We start from the raw sequence: 17,930 nt of genomic DNA, 5'->3' as shown, positions 1-17,930 counted from the left end.
ATGTACACGCTACATATTACAGTCTGCCAACATATCCTGCGAGCTTCCCAATAAGTTTACTAAACAAGAGTTAGTTGGGTACCAGAAAGTTTTTCAAGCCCCCCCCCCCTATTTTATCAGTAACGATCACTGAGCATGGAAAAAAACTGATTTGATTAAAATGATTTCTGTCTGTGCTGCTTCCATGGTAGTATTATCCAAGACCACATTGTAGTTTAACCCCAGTGCACTTCCTTCTCTTTGTTTTCATTGCAGCGCCCTCAGGTGCCAAGCATCCCAATTTCAAAGTGTGCTGCCTGCCAAAAGAAGCCAGTATCTGAAGAGGAAAAGCTGAAACGGTGTACACGGTGCTACCGTGTCGGGTATTGCAACCAGTAAGTTACATTTTATTACAGTCTTCTAGGGGTATTCAGTAAACTGTGAATTGTCAGGAATTCATCTGGGAATTGCACATTCAAAGCCACAATATAAAGGAAAATTTTAGATTTTTTTTCTCCAATTTGTCTGATTGTGAAATTTCCTTGTCTCTATAAATTAAGGCTCTGTTTTCCTAGTAGACTATTGCTAACTTAAATTTACATATTAACGCCTAAAGCAATTCAGTAAGCAGAAATGCTTTCAGGGTTTGGAGTATTTAATTAAAAACAAGGTTACTTGCCATAGGTATTGTCACTAGGACTGTTTCCATATGCGGGTCTGGGTTAAAGGAAAGCACGTTGCTTTCAAATTTAAAATTCAAAGGCACAGGCACATTTTACATGTCCCTGTATGCTTTAGTATGAAAATAAGGCTTATATAAAGTCTGAATCACCTTTTTTATTGAATGAATGTACGTTTAAGTTAACGCAATGTAAGACCTCTCAGTATTATGTTTGATCAATGTCAGATCATCCTAGTGTCCAAATACTAGAAGAGGTGGTATTTACCAAGGTGAAGACCTTAATTTTGTGCAAACTGATTCAGGCTCTAACCAGGATTAGTGAAGGCCAGCAGCCCTGTATAATAAAGTTCTTCTCTCTTTGTCTCACAGAAACTGTCAGAAATTGCACTGGACTGATCATAAGGTTGCCTGTCGACCAGAGAACATAGGTTATCCGTTCCTCATTAGCGTCCCAGAGTCTCGTTTGACGTATTCTCGTCTTGCACAGTTGCTGGAGGGTTATGCAAGGTCGGTACATCTTGAGAATTGTGACTAACAAGGCATTGTTTTTTTTTTACAATGAGTTGGAGATGTTTTATATTTTGCATTTGACTTTTCTTTCATAACTTGCTGAAGATACATGCCGTTCTTTTCCTGGAGACAGGTAACTCATTTTAAGTGACTGTACATTTTTTTTTAATTTTTTATTTTTATTTTTGTTGCCTATGGAGGAATAATATTTTACTCTGCTGTTGTGGCTCTATGAATAGCGGTCTAATTCCTTTTTTTTTTTTTTTTTTTTTTTTTTAAGTGAACTGCAGAGTGTAATGCCTTTTCTCACCCTTTTCTGTCTTATGTCTAACCTGATCATGTGCGCCATTCCCCTCATTTTGTTGCTCTCTTGGGTTATTTATGAGTGGTTAATTTTGTTAATTCTTCAAATGAGAACCTCTGTCTCTCTATAGGTACTCTGTAAATGTGTTCCAGCCTCCATTCCTTCCTGGTAGAACCTCTCCAGATCCACTTCCTCAGTCGCTAGTTTCAGAAGGTCAAGATTCGATTGGACAGTGTAGTTGCACTTATTCTGGCGAGACTAGTGATGAAGATAGAGACTTCCATCCTGTGCCGGACCCTCCAAAATCACCCCCATCTCTCACAATTCACCCTGAGTCAGTAGATTGTAGTTCTATCCATGGCAAATCTTCTTTGGAAAGATGCTCTATGCAAAGCATGGACTCTGGCTTTTCTGAACAACATACTGATACCCTGAAGGAGACGTGTATTGGGGGTGAGAAAGAAACCACTTATGAAAAATCTATCAAACCAGAAGGTAGGAACGTGTCAATTTGCTTATCTTTAAGCCAGCACCACATAATTCTTATTGTACCTTTTATCCAGCCCATAATACTGTTTGCCACTATCTTTGGAGATGTTACACATCAGAATATTTAAAAATGCGCTAACCTTGCAACCATTTGTATAGATGGTTTTTTGTGTGTTTGTTTATTTTCCCCTTCTTTCTCAACTGTGACTTATCATTAAACCGGTTTAGCATATTTAAAAATAAACAGATTCATCACAAGATGAGCAAATAGAAGCATTGTTGAAATTACTAAATCTAATTTAAAACTGCACAAAAAAACAACAAAGTGTTTCTCTCACAATCCCAGCTTAAACAAATATGAACATAAACTGCCAGACAATTGGAAGTGTTCTCTGCAAAAAGAAGGCACAGCTTCTCAGTGTAAAACAAACCTACAATAATACTTATCAGTATCACAAATGGTTTTGTTCACAGTATTCTTGCAGATATATCAATGTACATTTGCTCATTCCATAACAAGGTCCACCTGCAGAATTGTTTTGCTAATATCTGTATCTTTTTATTTCTTGTCTTGGTTATTTTCAGCTGTTGTCCCTGGTTACCAGCAGTCGGTAGATTCCCTGAGCTCTCATGCCTCCTTATTTTATATCAATCTTATCGACTCATCCAGCAAAGAAGTGAAATTGGAAGATAAAGGTTAGTATAGTCATTCATCACTTAAAGTGGGGATAAAAGTGTCATGGTATCACTTTATAAAAATTAAATTTACTTAAAAAAACAACATAGAATGTTTTATTTATTGCTATTTAAACATTTACATCTGTTGTTAAAGATAAACCCTGTTCACATAAATGCTAGCATTTTCCTCTATCTCCATTGACACACATGGTTTTCCATAATACTTGGCATAAAACATCCCGCCAGGTGTTGTTGGAATGCTAAGTGAATCATTTTGTGGTGAGATAAATGTGGACATGGGATGTATTTTTGTGGTGAATCAAATAAGATTGTGGCAAGTAGCTTATCCTGTACATTTTGAGGACAATTTATCAAACACGGTTTGTAGAATACATTTTTAAACATGCATGTTATTTTGTATAACTGGTTCAGGTTTTGGCATCCATGACTCCATGACTTTCCATGTTTAATGTACTTGTCTGGTATTTCTCGCAAAAAAGAGTTATGTATGCTATAAACGAATTTCTTGTACTTGGTTATTGTCTAGCTTAACCCCTTAAGGACGTTAAGGCATTTTATGCTGTTCCAAACTAAGAGGGCTTAAATGAATGCAAGATGGCATAGAATGTCCTACAGATTTGGTGTCCGCAAGGTTAAATCTCTCCTCACACCAGGGTGCACAAAGTTACTTGGTGCTGGGGCCCAGTACTTTTTGATGAACCGCTTGCAGAGCTGGAAGCCTGCGCTGCAAACAACTCTTTAATTAGGCATTTAAATGCCTATTAAAAGATTGTGGTGTGAGCAGGGTTAAATGCCTACTCACATGACTAGCCCCAGATATAGACCTGGGGTCTCTGCTAGTCAGCTGGGGCCATTTTGAGTGACTCCAGACTGATAATGGAGCTATGTGCCATGCTGGAAGCTAGTGATGCACAGAGCCCTTTAATTCAACCATAAAGCTGCGGCTGAGTGATCGTGCTCAGCTGTGGGGTTTTTATGGGTTGTGGGCTGTTTTAGAATCTGGCAGGGTCTCCTAGACGATTTGTGACCGGTGCTAGGCTTTGCCAGCTGTCGGCACCAATCTCTATATAATTGGCTGAGATCCAGGGTTCCATTCAGAATTACACCAGGTATAATTGTGAAAACGGCCAGTAGCAAGTGGCAACATACCACCTTCTACTGTGTCAAATAGTAAAACCAATTTCTAATATTAGACTTGATATTAGCAGTGGGTAACCTTCGGGTTAGGGATGGGATTAGTAGGTAGGGTAAGATAATGCCAAGCATGGGTTAATGCTGTTTTAGAGTTAAAGATAGTGTAGGATTAGGGTAGGCATAGATTTAGTTTTTTGTTTTGTTTTTTAGATTTAGTGAAAGTGTTGTAACGTATAAGGTTGGTATAGCGTTGGTGCGGAGGTTGGAATTGAAACAAACATTAATCTAGATCCTAAGCATATTAGGCATTTAACAATCATGACTGATATATTAATCTATTTTGAGTTATTTTTAGTTGTACTGAATGTGTAAAAATTATTAGCAAAAATTTTTAATTGTTTTTTATAATTCCCCATCTCCCCCATGTTGATCATATTATTCATACATAAAGGGACAAACCACTGCCCACACAAAAAACGGTTTAGTTGATATACCCCAAGTGAAAACATGTATGCCTTTTTTTCCAATGGGGTAAATCTAAAAACAGCTTGCAAAACCTGCAGTTCTCTTGTCTGCTGTCTTCTTACTCTGCCCAGACTTTCTGTGGCTGTCCAATCAGTCTCACAAATGCAGCACAGTGAGCAGTCTTTGCAAGGCAGATGTTCTGAGCAATTGCTGCCTTTTGAGTTTAGCTCCACTGAGCTAACCAAACCAGGAAGTAACAGGATAAGTTGTCTGACAGTTGAGGGGGTGTAGGCAGAGTTTCACAAAGCTTTACTGCAAGCTAAAGTGCTTTTGGGTTCTGGAGTGTCCCTTTAATGTTGTCATAGGTGGGTACTTGAAGAGAAGCACTTAAATTATGGTGGAACAAATCTATAGCTCAAATTCAAGGTTTTGGTTTTATTTGAGATCGTGGACAAATGCTTCAAACCTTAAAGGGAATCTATAGTGCCAGAAAAATAAAGTTGTTTTCCTGGCACTATAGCTACCTATATTGATTTTTTTTGATTTTTTTTGATTAAGTGTATGTAAAAACCCCAAAAGAGAGAAACTCATCCCTACCTGTAGTATATAACAGGATCCTTCAGACATATACATGCACCTTGGGTCAGACAGAGTTGGAAAACAAACAGTCTCTTTACTCTTCCCTGCTTCTGTGCAATGAGTGAAGCAGGGAAGATCAGTGGAAACATATCTTTTTGTTTTCAAGACAATTGCATCATTTTGAAAGCAGTTCTTTATAAGAACCCTTTATTTCCTCCTCCTGATCATGTTCTTGTGACAGTTTTTTATTTTTTTTCCCCCTACTTCTTCTAAAGACAAATTCTGGTGGCAAACTGTTGCCAAAAGTATCTGTTTCCCACAGTTCTCAAAGTTTTTTCTGATAATTATTTTGGTGTTTAACACAAAGCTTGTACACATATCACAGGAGATACACTGCTGGATTTGACCGATGACTGCTCACTTGCCCTGGTCTGGAAAAATAATGAGCGTATGAAGGAGTTTGTACTGGTTGAGTCTAAGGAATTGGAGTGTGAGGAAGATCCTGGATCAGCAAGTGAAGCTGCTAGGGCTGGCCTCTTCACCCTAGACCAGTGTCTAAATCTCTTTACAAAGCCAGAGGTCCTGGCCCCAGAGGAAGCTTGGTAAGCGCTTTGGGAAGTTTGAAATTGGCACGGAGTTTGTATTGACCTTGTGTATTAACTTTTTTTTTAATATACATTTTTTAATAAAATATTTAAAAAATGAAATTAAAATAATGCAGGCCATGGAAAATGAATAATGCCTCCTTAAGTGAGGTTTAAATATAGGCTGAATCTTAATTGCTCTTGTTCTGCATTTTCTCTTGTGTTGCTCCTATGTAGGTACTGCCCCAAATGTAATCAGCACAGAGAGGCTTCCAAGCAGCTTATGCTCTGGAGACTCCCAAATATACTGATTATTCAGCTCAAACGCTTCTCCTTTCGCACGTTTATCTGGAGAGACAAGATCAATGACATGGTGGACTTCCCTGTCAGGTGAGATGATTTGTAAATAAATATTTTGTACATGTGTTTAACCAGATCCTTTCAGTTTGTGTTTTATATTGTTTCCTTTAACCACTGAAAGGGAAGTGATCTTGAACATTGTAATATGATACACTGTAGTGTTGCATATATTAGTATTGTAGAGGTAGTTTTTTTCTGTTTTACTCCCTGTAATATCACCTAGTGAGGCTGCTCAAATTAAAACCCATACATCTTTATATCTTTTGTCCTAAAATATTATGGCTATTGCCACTCTGCAGTGCAATAAATGTGAATATTTGCTCTACCATATCAAATGATTGAGGTTTTCATTATAGTCGCCCTGCAATGATCAGTAATTACATATTGTCATTACAACCTGGTTTATTTATCTGGAGCTCTCTTGTGGGTGCTGCATCTTCTTGTTGGGTCTTTTTTCCAGCTATTGGCACTTCATCAGCCAGGAGCCTACACATGGGAGGTGTACAGAAAATCCTGCAAGAGATGGCAAATTACTGATCTTCTGTTAATATTGAAAATCTCTATAAGACAAAGTCCCTGTTTTGTCTTGGAGTTGATTTGCAGTTTTGATAGATATCAATACAGAAACTTGTAATATTTAACATAAGGAGTCTCTATTTATAAAATACTGAAAAGTGACAGTGATTCTTTAAAGTGCAGTTGGGTAAATACATCATCTACAGTCTGACAACCAAACTGGTCGGAAATTGATATTATGTTTTACTTTGAGATTTAAAGCTTTAGTTCCTTTGCATTCACACTTTGAGGTTACAGATGCTATGCAAGTGCAACCACAATGCAGAATGTTGTATATAAATAGCGTAACATTATATGCTCGGCATCATAAGATTTATCAGATGACCTTGTAGGAGCACCAGGGGTTATTAACTGTACGACTGCAAGTGCAGATTAACACATTATTAAAGTGGCCTTTTATATAGGCATTAACAAGTGGATCGCAAAGCAAAAAAAACAAGTGTTCTACAACTGGATAGCTCTGTGTCTATGACTAGTGTATAGCTTAGTCCTTTAATTTTATCTCAAAGCCCCATTTAACTGCACCTGCATTAAAGCAAACTTTGGGCAAGTATCACCGTAAATCTAAATGTTTTCTAGCAATTTTACTGTCTACTGTGTTACTGTCACTTACCTTAAAATGCAGGGACTTGGCATTTAAAACACAAAATAAATTATCCAAGTATCTAAAATCTTAGTACAATCTACTTGTCCATCATGACCATCTACATGTTCTGACACACAATAATTTAAAGTACAAAGTTTGGGATCCTTTCCAAGAGCCCTGGATATTGACAACTAAACTTGTGGAATTTTCACAAATTAAATCTGAATGGAAAAAGGTAAAAATAATTGATCTGGAAATATTCACCAATTCCATTATGGACAGGACATGGCTATTTTTGCATCTGTTTTGCCATTTAGATTTATTTTGCAGCAACCCGTGGAAAAATCGAACCGTAACTGCATGTTCCCGGGCGTCAGGCAATATAATAACCACACTCCTAAAATGGACCAGAGTCCTCTGCAAATCTGCTGACTACTGGGACAGGTCCACAGGTGGCTGAATTTTGTGTTTTTAATAATTTCTTCATAACTAGTAACTAGAGATAATTTTAAGGAACAATCAAAGCGCTGTGTTAACATATGCTCATTGATTAGGTAATTATACAGAGATGTTCCCGATCTCTCTGCACAATTTTCTTATAACTGCATCGATTAGCAAACAATGCTAAACTATGCACCTACTCTTTCTGTGATATGTCACCTAGTCAAGCCCTTCTATTGTGTGCTCAAATCATAATAGTCTCTGCATTCAAAGGAAACTGTGTGGAATTGTATGTATGCTCATATACAGTGCTCTCTACAAAATTTAAATAAGGCTGCCTGTAAGCTACCACAAGCTACTAATCCAAATAAACAGAATTATTAATTGTGAGGGCCAAGTGTTGCACCACTGCTGTGCTATACTCCCACTGAAACTAATGGGACTGCATTGTGGCTTGGTAGAGCACACTTCGAAGACTGCTTGATTATGGTGGCATGCAACAAATGCAGGATCTTCAAAGGAAAAAAAAAACGTAATACTGACATGTAGTGAACTGTCTCGGCAGGAATTTGGACCTGAGTACATTCTGTATCGGACAGAAGGAAGACCACCAGCGGCCTATCTATGACCTTTACGCAGTGATTAATCATTATGGGGGAATGATTGGAGGACACTATACCGCTTATGCTAGGCTCCCCAATGATAAGAACAGCCAGCGCAGTGACGTGGGTATGTGGCCTTACCTTTTTTTTTTTTATTAAACATATAGGAACTTAATACTTTTTTTTTTTTTTTTTGCTTACATTGTAATGTATTTTTTGTTTTTGTGTTTTCCTTTTACTACAAGAAAAGTCACAGTGTAAGAATGGAGGATGTTATGATGTCATGGTGCAAAGCTCAATTGAGCACTATATTAAGAGGAAATAAATCTAGATGATAAATTGTTTTATTGCCCCTTTAATTGAGTCTTTGTTGCAGTTTTAAGACTAAACTCTCATGTTCAATACTGTTACTTTCAGTGATTTCACCAAAGAGAGAATCACCATTAAAATCTGATTTGAATTTTTAAATGTAAGCTAAAATAGCCAAAACTGAAATTCTCCAAGATCATTCTCTAGCCAGTTTGGCTAATTTGGCCTTAACATTGAAATTCACTTTCAATTCCTAGCAAGTCTCACTTTAGTGCAGGGATAGGCAACCTTCAGCACGCCAGATGTTGTGGACTACATCCCACATAATGCAGGCAAGCATCTTGGGAGGTGTAGTCTAAAACATTTGGCGTGCTGAAGGTTGCCTATGCCGGTTCTAGTGAATAACATATAGTGTTAATATTTGCTCTGAGAGCGCTTTTAAACCTCAACTCACACATTCAATATCAAGACCAGCTTTAAGTTTGAGTTCTTCTCAAATTTATCTGAGATCTGGAAAGCTTTTCACCATTAGAATAGTTTTAAACGTGTTCACCTTGGCTGTGCAGTGAATTAATTGTTAGTCTCATCCTCACTCAGAATGAGTATACTTGCCCCTAATCTTCCCTCCATCCTTATTTCACACCAGTTTCCATTTTAAAAGAAAAATAATAGCATTGGCACATCTTTATCTTTCGGTCACACACTGTGATCTTGGGCAAGTAAAAACACTACACCATTCTTTCTGCCCATCCTACAAATACTAAAAACCTTTGTTGTGATAAATTATATACATTGATGACGTCTGCCTGTCAATCACCGTAATCAAGAGTGACCGAGGCATTGGAGATATGTATGGGTACTTTATATTTTTTTATTTTAATATGTATTAGCTCTGTGCAAACAACGTGTAACCGTATTCATCCGGTGCTATATTAATCACAACGTTATGGTTCCAGAAGGTATCGAGTGCCAGCTTACCTGAATTGATTAAACCGTTCAGGGTTTATCCCTAAAGCCTCCAAGCTGGTGCCCGATCATCTTGCCCCTTATGTCCATTCAATGTCTGAGTCATCAGTCTCGAAGCCTCTGACAATATGGAGGTACAGATGGCATAGGCAGACACGTCCAGCTTCCAGTCAGAGGCTTTCTGATTGAAGCTTCGGACATTGAGCAGAAATACAGGGCAAAATGTCTGCTTAAAGACTTTAAATGTTTTAACCCATTCAAGTAAGCTGATGCTAGGTACCTCCTTGCACCATAACAACCCCCATGCGTCTAATTTGTTAAGATGCCCGTAGTGTCTCTTTAAAAAGAAACCTCAGTAAATACCGTATGAAGACCGCGCCTGAGAGACTTCTAAGTTGATTTAAGCTTTGTTTTGCTTTCTTTATTGAGATCAACGTTTAGTTTACTGAAACTTTCATCAAGATTGTTTAGGGGAAAGTTATTTACGCTGGCAATGACCACTAAGTCATTGAGTGCTATTTTCATATGGTAGGATTTTAGTGTATGTATGTATGTATGTATGTATGTATGTATGTATTTCTCTCTTCTCCTTGGTTGTGTCAAGTGATTAGTATCTGGTATAAATGATAGAAGAGCGCTGTAGAAGAATACGGTTTCTTACTAACTCATGCTAAATGGCTTTCATAGGCTGGAGGCTTTTTGATGACAGCACAGTGACCAATGTGGATGAGAGTCAAGTAGTCACACGATACGCATATGTGCTGTTCTACAGAAGAAGGAACTCTCCTGTGGAGAGACCCATGCGAGGACACTCCGCTGATCACAGAGCTGACCAAGGCGCGTCTGCAGATGGTGTTGCCAGCCAGGTGAGCAGAGCTCTGTATGTGGAACTAATGCAACAAGAGTGTGTGATGAGAGCGTGATCTATTCTTTGATTTTCTTACCAGAAATAAGGTGCGTTTTAGGTTTTGTCTTGGTTTTTGTTACTCTTAGAAATAGTTACAAACCAGAATATGAAATCTTAACTAGCCTCTTCCATAAACTCTGAATGTCCACATTCAAACTGGTTAAGTAGTAACAACCCAAGTCAAATGCGTGTTTCCTGCGCTTAAGACAGTAATGTTACTTGTTTTCAAAGTCTAAATGTCAGCTGATGCTTTTTCCCCCACTGTGACCTTCATTGTTCAAGCCTTGTTCTTATAGTACTGATTGTGTCATTATTTAAATTACTCTTGATGAAGAAGTGAAAACACCACACATTTATTTTCAATTGTATTTTTAAACTGAACAAGCAACTATATGCTGTTGTCAACGGCAGTGGTTTTTGTTTGTTTGTTTTTTGCCATCTGCAGCATAATTTTATTAATGTGTATGAAATTGTTATTCCCAACATGTCTGTTAATTAGATGGATAATCTCTAGAAAAGGAATGATTATGTGTGTGTCCTAGAAGACATATGGGACTGAGGGACTTTGTTAAAACCCATGTGCTATATACAAATAGTTGTAACTTTCCCAGCTTGTATTTCTTCTTAGAGCATACAGCAGGAGTGGTGCTAGAATGCAAGTATCTTTCACAGACTCTGCAAAAACTATGAACTTCTTCGTCATAGAAAAATCAGCATGATTTTTGCTTAGGGTTATATCCAATACCTTTTTGCTCTTTAACCAGGCTAGCGGTATTCCCGAGCGTGACTCTGGGTTAATTTTCGCTGCCAGAAGCGGTAACCCCGAGTCACGCTCGGGGTAGATAACAGAGCTGGCAGCGGAGTCTCCTTACCTTCTCCTTGCGATCCAGCGATGTCCCCGCGCTGTGATTGCCGGTGAGAGCCCCGGCGGATGCCTCCATCTGACTTCCTGGTTCCGTCTCTGTGAGCCGCTCATGTGAGGCTCATGGGGGCGGAACTGGGCGGGTAATTCAAATGTTTCAAGCATAAAAGTGACACACACACACAAAGTTAGGTGATACAGTGAAATCCTGTCAGATTACATTGTATCACCTCAGATTTGACACAGTATCACCTGCTCAAAGCGAGATAGCAATGGAAAAAAAATCCGAAAGGAAACCAGATTCCATTGCCCTGATTGTGATGTCGGTCTATGTGCAGTCCCATGTTTCAAAATTTACCACACCCAGGATATTTACTGAATTTTCTTTGTTTGACAAATTTCATTATTACATTATTGAATAAAATTATATTATTTATTAGATTATAATTCATGATTTTATGTTTCGAACTTTATCACATCTGAGAGTACTTTTGGTGAGGTTTAAGAAAGTAATTACTGGCCTACAATACATAACACCAAATTTCCATGCAAAAAAATGGTACCGCTTTTGGTACAAAATTCCTGACATAATCATTCCGCCAGGGAGGTTAAATAAACAACCAATTGCCCAAAAAATTTCAAAATATCAGTGTTTAGTGTATGTATCCCCTATGAAAACATACATGTATATAATAATGCATTTTTTTCATTGGTGGTGTAGTTAAACCGCTCGCAAAGCTGCAGATCTCTTGTCTGCAGTCTTTGGAGGCTTTTCCCTTCTAACCCTGCCCAGACTTTCTGTGGCTGTCCAATCGCATAAATTCCAATGCAGCTCAATGAGAAGTCTTTGCAAGGCAGGTGCTCTGAGCAATTGTTACCTCTTGAGTTTATCTCCACTAAACTAACCAAACCATGAAGGAACCTGACCTGTTTATCATCTGACAGCCAGTGGGGTGTAACAAGGTTAATTTGTAAAAGTGCAAATTTCTTTTGAACTCTGCACTTTTTGTAAAAGGAAATTGAGGACATATTCTTCACAAATAAGTCACATCATCAAGCTAAATGGGGCTTAGGGGTCTGGAGTGTCCTTTTTAAGTATTAACAGTATCTTGTTATGACTGTGGATGACCGTATACGCTGTCTATCATTATCCTTCTAATTATTCATCCAGAGAATGGTTCAATTTTATGTCGTATATGCTTCACAGCTTGTGTTTGTAAAGTGCTATTGGACAAACTGTTCCTAAAGCTGACATTGAACTTGTACATGATTTAAAAGAGACACTGAACCTAAAATCAGAGTTTGTTTCTGGAAGGAAACCATTTTAAAGATTCCATTTGGAATGTAAGTTTCGCTTAAACTATTACCTTGTTAGGCAAATAATATAACATTGGTCATTGGTAAGACAAGTTAAAACTTGCCTCTTGTAGTCTGCACAAAATGCCACTATCATACTGTCTTTGTGGGTGATACACAAACATGTGATCCTCCCACCTCCTTCCTACACGGATTGGAATCACTATCTAAGGCCAGTGAAATCAAAGGTGGAGTGGCTGTGGGGGAACGGGAGAGCCACCAGTAGGAGTGTTTTCCTGCTGTTCTTATGCCAGTCAATACTCTGCATAAAGGTCAATGCTAATATGTGTTTTTTTGGTAGGGGGTAGGGGCAGATTGATTTAAAAGTATTTAAACATAAATGTAGAGGTTACAATTATGCTTATATGGTCACAATTTCAGCTATTTCATTCTCAATTTAGCTTAGGTTATTGAGCAGGTCAGAATGAGTGCAATTTTGTACACACAGTTATATCACAATTCTTCAAACAATAATTGTATTAAGTTGAACAGCTTAGAGACCATCAGAGTGTAAAATAACAAATCCCACTAGCTTGTAAAACATCACAGGAATTTGGATCTTCAGAACAGATGTATCACGCATGTGTATTAAACCTGTGATTGAACTGCCCAGGCTTTGAATTTTATATTTATTTTTTTAATTAAAAAGGCAGACCTCTTAGTGGTGCTATATAATTTTTTTTTATTAATATTTCTTTACATTTTTTTTCCCCTCTTGTGGATTTTAAAAACTTTTTTTCTTTACGTAAAATGTGACATTGCCTCATTAGTAAAGGCATAGGTAGATTTTAATTTGTATTTTAGGCTTTATGTTTTCCATTAAAAAATTATTGCTTGGTCCCTAATGAAACGCCACCTAAAATTGGAGGATTGTTTTATTGAAACTAAAGTTGTGACAATTACAAGGTGAAAATCAGAAACCTAAAATTACGGTATGTGGTTTGATTGCCACATTTTACATATGCTTCCAAGTTATACTTTAGTGAGGTTTTCAATGTTTGCTCAATGTTTGATTGTTTGTTGTCAGTTAAAATGTTACACCAAGCACTATGATCACTTCACTGATTTGTCAGTGCGCTTGGAGTCTGTATGTGCTAGGTTTTGCTATGAAACTCTGCATATATAGAGAGTTAAACCCATTTTCTGCTGGAGGTATAGCTCCACCTCTGGCAGAAAGAGTTCCAGGTTAGCTAATGTGAGTTCTGTGCTTGGTTGCCATCATTTAGACATTCTGTGCTTGGTTGCCATCATTTAGAGTAATGGCTTTCTTGTTTGCTGCCAATATTCTCCCCTCAGCCCACCCTCCCAAACGAGTGAGGTCAGCAGAGGAGGATTGGGCTGGCAGGGGCCGGATAGGGATGGTTACTCTGACCACTCTTCTTTGTTTCGAGTAACCCTTAAAATAAATACAATAGCATTAGGAATACAAACATGTTTTCCTAATGCTGTAGTGACATAGTATCTAATTAATTCATTTGAGGGGGGAGAATAACTAAAGTAAAGGGACTTTCTTAACTTATACACCATCGCCTCGCCAGTTTCCTTCCTGTCGTTTCACCTTCTTGGTTGGGATCAATCAGTCTTCATCAACTTGTAGGGAAGCATGGGGAGGGAGGATGGTTCACATGTGCGGCAAAATACCATACCGCCCCAATCAAATGCTCTCTGAGTAGCATTGGATTGAATATTCAGCAGAAGTGTCAGGAAATCAGCCCCGCGAGGTATGTTAACCCTGCAATCATAACATTGCTGTATCTACTATTGTACAGGGTTAAACCTAAAGGGCCACTGCACACAGACCACTTAATTGGCAAGCCTCCTGTTTAAGAAATGTGGTTTACAAAAAGCTGTGTCGCTAGGTTTAGCCGTAGAAGCTTTTCTTTACTGCCCATATACAAACATGGTGGTATACTTGTAGCAAAGTATTACAGACAAACAACTAGTCACACCTTCCAATTACATTGGACGGAGGTAGCAGTAGGATGTCAGTTCATTCTACATCAGATTCTGTCGCTACAGGCAAATGGTGAAATTCCACTCTCACTAACCCCATAAAAGGACTTGTATTAGTTCTTCATACACCAGCCACTGCCAGGAACAGTTATTCATGTGTGGTTCATTCTCATCTGAAAGTCTAAGAATCCAATTCTCCAGTTAAAGATATATCCTAAAGGTTTCAGGTTTAAAGCAACAATGGCATCTACAAAACATTCTCCAGAGAGCAGGTATACAAATATGAATTATATTTTTATCTCAGACATTAGTTATGGCCACCGCAATAGTTGCAAGTAGATATGTGCATAGCTATGATTGGTCACATCAGACACAGTATATGTATGCTTTAGAAGAGGGTTGTAGATATTAGTACATTTTTTTTGAGCCTATCAGACCTAGGCAAGAGCTAGATACCTGGTGTAAACTTTTAGAAACAATGACTTGCTACGTAATGAAGATCAGAATTTAAATCTGTAGTTTATTATAAAAATGTTTTTAAAATTCAAAGGCTCAATTTCCAGCTTTTTGGACAAAGTTGTTTTTTAATATATCAAGCTGTACTTAAAGGGACACTCTCTAAGCAAAAAAACAACTTTAGTTTAACCCCTTAAGGACCAAACTTCTGGAATAAAAGAGAATCATGACATGTCACACATGTCATGTGTCGTTAAGGGGTTAAATTAAGTTGTTATGGTGCCAGAAGGCTCCTGGAGGCACTCTTACTTCAAGGAGTTGTATAACCCCGAAGTTGCCTCCAGCAGCGATGTCCACTCCCCTCCCAACCCCCCACACGGCATCCAGCTTCTGCCAGGCAGGAACACCACTGATACGTTTCTTTCCAAGCTAATTTAGTAAGTGGAGAGTAATTGATTGGCTGAAAGCATCAGCTGCCTGCTCTCAGGCAACCGCTCTGCCCCTGAAAGTGAAATTTCAGAAGCCGGATGCTGCCTGAGGGGAGTGGAGATCGCCGCTGGAGGCAACTTAGGGGGTAATCTGTTTGAGAATGGTTTAACCCCTTGAGATAAGAGTGCCTCCAGGGGCCTCCTGGCACCATAACAACTTCATTTATATGAAGTTTTTTTTTCATGGAGTATCCTTTTCATGAAGTGGTTTTGGTGTTCGTAATGTCCCTGTAGTCTCACTGTTCTATACTCTGCATTTGAGGAGTTATATCCCTTTGTTTATGCAGCCCAATACTTATGGTAAGTAGCCATGTACTTGATACCACCAGCAAGTGACCAACATGGAGTTGTAACCCAGCTAATCAACAGAGGCATTAAGTATGTGGTCTGTTGAGTAATGGCATTCTTGTTTTAGGTGTAACCATTCTCAGTCAATCAGTGTCTCACTATGGATATAGTTAATTTGATGTCATCAAAATTAGATCAGATGACTCTGCATGCTTCATAAAGAAACATGGGGGTCCAGGTTCTGGGCATGTGATAATTGCATCTCTTAACAAATAATGATATATGTGATTCATATTAGTTATTTATTTTTTTCTCATTTTCTTCCCCCCAAATGACTGAGCACATCTTTAAAAATCAATTCTCCGTTTATTTTTGGAAGCTAAGTGTAAATAGAAAGCTATCCGAGTTTAGCAGCAGCTTTTAAAATGACATTAGGAAACATCAGAGGGACCTGTTCTTTTTTCGACCTTGATCTGCATTGATCTGATGAGAAATACTGTGAATGTTTTAAGATGGATTGCACATGAATATGTCCAAAATATGGATGCATTCACAAAGTACAATTAGTACTATGTTGTAGTTTGGAAGTTTAATTTAAGATGTAGACTGGCAGGGACAGCTGTCCTAGACCTGTAGTGTCTCACCGTGGGCACTGTGGATTTTTACTAGACCTGTAGTCTAAAAACACACAATTTTCTGTGTTTTTGTCTTGTTTTTTCATTCTGGCTATTTTCCCCCATAAGAGACTATATGTTTCATCTCACATCTTGTATATTTAAAAGATGCATTGGCAGAGTTACTATGTAACCCTCTATAAGAGAAAAAAATACGTTTGTTTTACCCATAACAATACATCTATTGTAGAAGCCATGACTCCTGGGAGTGTGACAGTCCCAGGAGTAGTATTTTTTTATATGGTGTTGATTTATTCTGCTTTTAAAGGATGAGCTGTGCAGCCAAAACATGAAAAGCATCTGCAAATATGGACAAGTGGCAGATTAATCTTCTTTAATTCAATACGTTGGGTCTTGTTGTGTGCCTGCTTTTCTGAAAGGGAAATATGGGATACTCACATATGTTAAGTGCAATAGTCAGGCTAGTATGTAGTTCTAGACTTTTGGGTTTTTGTAATCTTTATTTTCTTTTAAAAGAAAAAAAAATCAAACTCCTTTCTATCCATCCCCCTACCATAATGTTTTTACAATTTTACACTATTAATTCAAATGTCATCACATACAACTGTGTTATCTCTATAAGCATCTCTACAGCAAGGGTTTCTGTCAGCAGCTATGTTTGCTCCTTGCATTGAAAAGACTGGCTCACACTTTTAGTGCATTTATTTTAAATAAAACTTTAAAAAGCGAAAGGTAGTTTGAAGTGTCTCTTCATTTAAAAATGTTCATGTCTGAAAGGTGCAGATCAATCTATAATAGACATGCTCTTGTATGCCACCCTTTCAGAAATGGTGAAGAGTAAAGAACATGTTAATCTATAGTAAGTAGTGCATTTTTTTTAAATTTTTAAATTTTTTTTTTTTTTTTTAGTTCCCACTAATCATTAATTCAATAAGTAAATAAAAGTTGCTGCTGAGGCGTTTTTGCTGCAAAAACAAGGCCATATGTGAGTGTGCAGTTTAACCGCCAATTGGAAAATGCTGAATGGATGACACAAGCTACTAGATTCATTGTTGCATTACTACGCACATGGGTCTCCATGATGTTGTGTGTGTTATTGTAGTTTGTACAGCTATATGTCCTCCCGTAGCTCTGACACAGGTTTCCGCACATCGCAGGCTTCTCTGATCTGGCAGGAACTCGAGGCCGAAGAACAACTCCAACTTCACCTGGACCTGCCACGGAGCTACCGACCCCCTTCCGTCCATGATCCCACCGCTCAACAGCTCTCTGAATACTCTGATGAAACTCGAATCCGATATTTTGTCCTTGGTACCATGGCAGCGATTGTTGCTTTTTTTCTGAATGTGTTCTATCCACTTATGTACCAATCACATGGATGATCGTGTTACAGAAAGTTAACATTGAGTCTAAATTGGTCATTTTCTAATCTGGACTCTGAAATGTTTTATCCTAGCTTTTAAAGTTGTTGCTCTAACTGTTTAAAAGATGTCTCTATTTTTTATGCCCTGTAAATATGTACAAATAATGTTTATAAAAAAAATCTGTGCAGACTAAAATACAATGTAGGATGCCTGCTAAATATGACAGAAAAGAATATTCTTAAGGTTGCATTAATGTGAAATGCTGTCATAGAAAGTACACGCAAAATACAGTGTCTCTTAAGCCTTCTCTTTCAAGCAAGGCAATAATGAATGGCAGATAACTGATGGATAGGCAA

The 17,930-nt window shown here is 38.0% G+C and overlaps 1 protein-coding gene across 4 annotated transcripts in view; it reads left to right on the top strand.

Annotated features, from left to right (window-relative positions):
• The window catches only part of USP19 (ubiquitin specific peptidase 19), a 92,468-nt gene that overhangs the window by 62,061 nt on the left and 12,477 nt on the right, over positions 1-17,930 (top strand). For 2 of the 4 annotated variants that reach the window (XM_063426707.1, XM_063426706.1), the window contains exons 18-26: positions 256-374; positions 1,031-1,168; positions 1,606-1,970; positions 2,550-2,660; positions 5,227-5,443; positions 5,663-5,815; positions 7,954-8,117; positions 9,953-10,131; positions 17,368-17,715. In XM_063426707.1, the coding sequence (XP_063282777.1) occupies positions 256-374; positions 1,031-1,168; positions 1,606-1,970; positions 2,550-2,660; positions 5,227-5,443; positions 5,663-5,815; positions 7,954-8,117; positions 9,953-10,131; positions 17,368-17,592 (1,671 nt within the window). In that variant the 3' untranslated portion in view covers positions 17,593-17,715. Of the gene's footprint in view, positions 1-255; positions 375-1,030; positions 1,169-1,605; positions 1,971-2,549; positions 2,661-5,226; positions 5,444-5,662; positions 5,816-7,953; positions 8,118-9,952; positions 10,132-17,367; positions 17,716-17,930 lie in introns of those variants that run through there. The other 2 variants (XM_063426710.1, XM_063426709.1) reach the window with 1 other exon arrangement.

The sequence above is a fragment of the Pelobates fuscus genome, chromosome 7 (assembly GCF_036172605.1).
Source record: "Pelobates fuscus isolate aPelFus1 chromosome 7, aPelFus1.pri, whole genome shotgun sequence".
NCBI lineage: Eukaryota > Metazoa > Chordata > Amphibia > Anura > Pelobatidae > Pelobates > Pelobates fuscus.
Note: the sequence above shows the minus strand (reverse complement) of the source record. Positions and strands in the feature narration are given on the sequence as shown.